The 5,934-nt window shown below is 49.7% G+C and overlaps 1 protein-coding gene across 2 annotated transcripts; it reads right to left on the bottom strand.

Annotated features, from left to right (window-relative positions):
• Positions 1-1,104: 1,104 nt before the first annotated feature.
• On the bottom strand, positions 1,105-3,762 carry LOC129025113 (putative transcription factor SPT20 homolog-like 2). Of its 2 annotated transcripts, XM_054472667.1 has the most exons (3): positions 2,283-3,762; positions 1,367-2,198; positions 1,105-1,273 (listed from the first exon to the last, which is right to left on the bottom strand). In XM_054472667.1, the coding sequence occupies exons 1-3, from the start codon at positions 3,760-3,762 to the stop codon at positions 1,105-1,107; spliced, it is 2,481 nt and encodes an 826-aa protein (XP_054328642.1). The 2 variants fall into 2 exon arrangements, with proteins under 2 accessions (XP_054328642.1, XP_054328641.1); XM_054472666.1 differs by having other exon boundaries at positions 1,105-3,762.
• Between the last annotated feature and the right edge of the window lie 2,172 nt (positions 3,763-5,934).

Genomic DNA, 5,934 nt, shown 5'->3' with positions numbered 1-5,934 from the left:
TCCAAAAAGAGCCTTTTCAAAGCCAGTGAGAAAGCCTTGCTCTGTGGAGCACTAGGTGCAGACAGGGCCTTTGAAAGGGCAGGGGACTGTCACACAGGCAAATTTGCCACTAATTCCATTCCACAGCTTTAGAGATCTCCCATGTATTCAATCGCAGTGTGACAAGGATCACTGTATTGTACTTTCTTTTCATTTTATTTTTCAAAATGAATGTGTAATAATTCCATTCCATATATTGTACATAAACCTATTAATCTAAATACGATTACACTCTTTCAGAATTCTTCTGAAAGAGGTTTCTCAGAATTCATAAGTCACTTTCATATATATTATGTACAGGGAAACCATTTTTAAAAAGCAATGACCTGCATGTCACATGAGACAGCAGGGATAGATCGTGAGGACATTATGCCAAGTGAGATAAGACACTCATCAAATGACAAATGCCATATGATTCCACTTCCATGAAGTGGCCAGGGTAGTCAACTCATAGAGAAAGAAAGTAGAACAATGGCTGCCAGGGACTGGGCAAGGGAGAATGGGGAGCTGGTGTTCAACGGGCATGAGTTTCAGTGTTGCAAGATGGTCTTGAGATCTGCGGCACAACCGTGGGGGTGGACTTAATACTATTGAACCGTGCACTTAAAATAGTTAAAGTGGTCCATTTTAGATTATATGTTTTTACCACCATTAAAATAAATTTAATCCCACTCTTCTTGTTAAAATATTAACTTAAAATTAAAATCTTGTTAAAATATTAACTTAACATTGTTGGTATTGCCATTTTATAGCTGTAGAGAAATTATACGTTTCACGAGTTTAAACTCAAACTGGTCGGGATTTGGACACTTTAACACACTGTATTAAAAATAATTATATCAACAGCAGCAATGACAACCAAAAGAGTAACTTAAGCAAAACAATGCCCCTTTAGGAAATCACTTCCGTTTCTAAATAAAAATCAGTGGATTGTGCTTCTGTGTAAACTGTGTACTTTAAAATGTAAAATACCGAAATATGAAAAAAAAAACTCAAGTAAAAACTGGGAAATCATTTGAGTCAATGCTCCTGTGCTTTTAAAAGAGAGACAAACTACCACAAGCCTCAGGGCGCTGGAGGGGTTGGCTTGCCTCCCTTCGTCTGACCTACCGACTGGCTCGCTGCTTGCACACCTGGATGTGGCTGCACTATCTGAGCAGCGCCTGTTGCCAAAAACACTGGCTGCTGCAGGACTCTCAACTGCTGAGTCTGGAGCTGGATATGCTGCGGCTGCTGCTGCTGCGACTGTGGCTGCTCCTGCTGTGGCTGTGGCTGCCGCTGCGGTTGCGGTTGCAGCTTCGGCGGCTGTGGCTGTGGCCGCCGCTGCGGTTGCGGTTGCAGCTTCGGCGGCTGTGGCTGCTGCTGCTGCCTCAAGACAGAGGGGAGCTGGACACCCTGCTGAGGAACCTGGGCAGAGCCAAGCAGACCCAACACAGCAGCCTGGGGCTGGGGCTGCAGACCACTTCTGGCTCTAGCGGGGTTCACGTTAAGAAGTTGCTGAGCAGGGAAGGCCAGCCCTTGAGTGCTCAAACCTTGTGCGGAACCCTGTGGCCCTGGCTGAGGAGGGTGAGCAGCTGTGGGCTGCTGGAGCTGCTGCAGGGAAACCAGCTGATGGAACTGCTGCTGCCGGCTGCTCAAAACCACGGAGCCCTGCTGAACCTGGAGGAGAGTCATGGGCCTGAGACCTTCGGGAGTATTTAGGAAAAACTGAAGGGGTGCTGGAGAAGATGCCTGCACTGCACCGGGCGTTGCTTCTGGTAGTGGACCTCCTGAGGACTGAAGGCCACTGCCACTGATTCCTGCAGGAGCCGGGCCACCCGAGCCAGGGGTCTGCACAGGCTTGAATCTGCTCCCCAAAGCCTGGGCTCCCCGGACTGGGCCCTCCACATTGATGGCCTCTAGGCCAGTGGAGCCTGTCCTCAACTGAATGGCTGGCGCTATTTTTATGAATTTGGTGGGGGGCTGGGCAGCTGAACAGGGCCTGCTAACTTGAATGAGAGGCACAGAGGGCTTCTGAGAATGACTTGGTGCCGCAGAAGCAGCAGCAGGAGCAGCGGCAGGAGCAGCAGCAGCAGGAGCAGCGGCAGGAGCAGGAGCAGCAGCAGCAGCAGCTAGAGCAGGAGCAGCAGCAGCAGCAGCTAGAGCAGGAGCAGCAGCAGCAGCAGCTACAGCAGGAGCAGGAGAAGCAGCAGCAGCAGCAGCAGCAGCAGCAGCAGCAGCAGCAGCTACAGCAGCAGCAGCAGGAAATGGACGCTTAAGAGGGCTGCCTGCCTGTTGTGGGGGAAAACTGTTCCCTGAGGAAATCTTTCCCGAGCTTGAGGGAAGTTGGGTGCGGGGAGGTGGATGTTTCTCTCCCTTCCCCAATACCGAAGACTGGACCCACACAGGATCAGGCTGTTCTGGTGTTTTCCATGAAGAGAGCTGACTGACACTGGCTGGGCCACTGGAGCTGTGTGACATCTTGCCTGGACCTTTGACTTTGCTCTGCACTGATTCCTGGGCCTGACTCACTGCCCTCCCAGCATCAGTCTCTGACCCAGGCCTGGGACAAGCTGAATGGTCATCTGGGAAGGGCTGCCGGGGAGACTTCTGGCTCTTCTGCCTGGCTTTTTTACGTGGCCGTATTTTACCACAGAGAAGCGGATCATTAAATGACTGCATGATGCTTGGCTTGGTGTCCCAGGCCTGACAGCCAGCTTCCCATGCAAATCTGAAAGGGTCTTCTACCTCCTGGGCTGGCCAGACTGGGAGCTGTGGGTCAGCAGCTGTGACGGACTGATACCCTTTAGCAAGTTTCTCCACATCCACTTCTGAAGGCACGGCCAAATCACAGGGTCTGCGTTTCCACGTGTCTACACAACTTCCTGCTTTAGCAATGTTCAGCTCACAAGGCTGACCTGCTTTTCTTTCTTCTTTTTGGCCAGAAGTCGACACTGTCAGCTCAGGAGGAGGTGGACAGTCAGACTGCTCCTGCTGTGGCTTTACAGAGGGCCACGAATACCTCTGGAGGCACCGTTTCATCGGGTCGGTATTCATCTTTTGCTTGTTATACAGCAGCCTGTTTGCAGTGCAGGCGACTGCTACAGAAGGATCGAGACACAGTGGTTCAGCTGTCGCTAAGATCAGCTGGCTCTCAAGCTGAAGCTTGTCTTCCTGGCTCCATTTCTGGCCATCTCTTGTCATCATCTTCACATCATGGGCTAAGGTCTGCATCGTTGGACGTAGGAGAATATGCCTGCTTTGGTAACCAGGAGGTTGCAGATTACTGGACTGCCTGTAGTCACGAACTTCTACTATGACACACCCACTATGAAAAATGTTAACCGAAGCTTTATCCAGGACATCACCCAAAGCAGGGGGTAATTCTTCTGCATCCAAGTAGTCGAGCAATGCCCTTTCTTCGTAAGGCAGCCGAATGGTCTCTGCAAAGGACCCATCTTCTCTCTGGAGCATCACAGAATACCCCTGATTGCCTGGGTATAGATTGACCAGTAAACATGGCAAGGAATCTCTCCTAACAAGCTTTTCTAACAAGTTTACATTGCTTCTCAATTCCTGAGGATCTGCAGGCTCTTTTCCACATTCTTCAACATAAATGTCATAAAGTTTTTCCTGCAGAGTTCTTCCCGCCCTAGGTGAATATCTCCTTCTAGGAGGTCTCTGTTGGGCAATTTTAATGATATTCTCTGTGCGATCCAGAGCCTGTTCTAAATCTCGATCCATTGTAACAGAAAACAGGGCCCCTAAGAGGAGAGAAAACGCATGTGTGTTGGTGAAGCAGGGTGGAATCACGGCTGTCATATTAATCTACAGGCCCACAAGACGCCGCAAGTCCACACTGAGTTCAACGTGGGCATCTGCCCAGAAATCCGCCCCCAGGGAAGCACTACCCAATCTGAGGGTTTCTGAAAACATCGGTACCTGAGGGGTCGTCGACGTGGCACGCGCTTTGCATCTGTTCGTGCTGGACCGGAAGTGAGTGGGAGGGCCGGGGTCAGCTCCTGGGCGCCGTCCGGGCACCTGCCCAGATACCCGCCCCCAGGGAAGTGCTACCCAATCTGTTTGAGGGTTTCTGAAAACATTGGTACCTGAGGGTTCGTCGTCATGGCCCGGGCTTCATGCCTCTGCATGCTACACCGGAAGTGAACGGGAGGGCCGGGGTCAGCTCCTGGGCCCCGTCTATGTGCATGCGCACTCGCTGCACCGCAGGTTCCGGGGCTCTCGCATCTCTGGCCTCCTGGGCGCAAGGCTCACCCGCCGCAGTTCCGGATCTGCTGCCCGCACTTGCACTCGACTACTTGCCATTTCACCTTGAAAGCATACATGCAAAAGCATAAGCCACCAACGACGGTATAGATGTATCTTTCGTACCCTGTATAGACATCAATTTCCACAGGAATGCCACTGTCGGGAAATCATGGGAAGTTGTCACTGGTCTTGGTGGAAACTTCAACAATTGTTGGCACTTTTGGAATCTCTTGCCGTCAGTGGCAAGGCTGCTGTTGATATCTGTCAGCCACTGGGCTGCGGAATGAGCCCGCGGTAGTAGTGCTTCCATGCCCAGAGACGCCACAGATTTGTGGCAAGCAGCAGGATTCTTCATGTCGTCGTCCAGTGAGCTCCCGCCTGGGGGTGTTCATGTGGATGCACCAGTACATGACGTTCATTTACATAATTACTCACCTTTATTTCTCCATGTGTTGAGTTAGGGCACTTACAGATTAAAAAATTACGTGGTGGGTCATTACATTGTCTATGGATTGCAGGTCAGGATGGTAGAGAGACATGAAACCATTCATTTCTACAAGGTGATTTGCACCTGATAAGGACGAGAACAATTGTTCCAGGTGATGGCAATAAATTTCCAATGATTAGAGTAAACTGTAGACCTTAGCTAAGATCCTAATGATGGATTTGCAGTGTCATCATTCTGTCTTAGGTAACTTATGGGACATTGTTTTCCATTAACTTTGTTGCCTTGAAATCGCCCAGTTTGTTTTTGTTTGTTTTATTGGACAAGATCAATAATGTTTTTCTGGGGAGAACTACTCCATAGCCTGTTTTTCTGATCCATGAGTGTGATCTAAATTCTGCCCCTCCCTCAACTGATATCCCAGGGTTCATCTCACTTATTAGAGAGGTATAGCTGCTCGCCCTGCCATGGGATGGACTCGATCTTCAGCTGGTGAATTGCCCCTGTCTTCACTTGGGTTTCCCCAAAAGCATTCCCGGAGGAGAGGATTTGAGTGGGAGTAGTTTCTTTGGGTGCTAATCCTTAGAAGCATTGGTGACAGAAAGGGGAGCTGAGTCAGGGATAGGAAAACAGACAATGAGAGACGTATTCCTGAGCACAAGCAGCTCCAGACAACTAGTTCATGCTGGGGACCTTGGAAGACAGTACAGAATAAGCCTCAGATTGTCCCGTCCTAAATGCAAGGAAGCTGGGGTATTTATTCATCCACTTATCTTTCTCCTAAACTGAGGACAGTCCTGGGAGCGTTATTCCCTGACACTTCTGGTTGCCACATACAGGGGCCACCCATGCTGATGTGGCTCGAGGATGCCCTCAAAATCACAGGTGCTTGCAGTAATACTCTGTCTGTGTGTACAGAATGGTGAGTGCCAAGGGGAGATGGACAGGGCACCGGCAGCATTTGCTGCATTTAGGACTGAAGATAAGTGAGAGAAGTCAGCCATTCATTCTTAACGATGTAGATAATGTGCTATGTAATATATCTGGGCATATGGAGAAGTGAAATTGTATTCCATCCAAGTGAAGTGGGCAATTTAATGTAAGGTTTTTTCAGGTATTAAAGCTGACAAGACCAAAAATGGAGGATGTGACTCACTCTTGACTTCCCAGAGGGAAGATGCCAAGGCTACCTAGGCCACAGG

This window comes from Pongo pygmaeus, chromosome X (assembly GCF_028885625.2).
Source record: "Pongo pygmaeus isolate AG05252 chromosome X, NHGRI_mPonPyg2-v2.0_pri, whole genome shotgun sequence".
Classification (NCBI taxonomy): domain Eukaryota; kingdom Metazoa; phylum Chordata; class Mammalia; order Primates; family Hominidae; genus Pongo; species Pongo pygmaeus.
The sequence above is the reverse complement of the archived record's forward strand: the minus strand, read 5'-3'. Positions and strand labels throughout refer to the sequence as shown.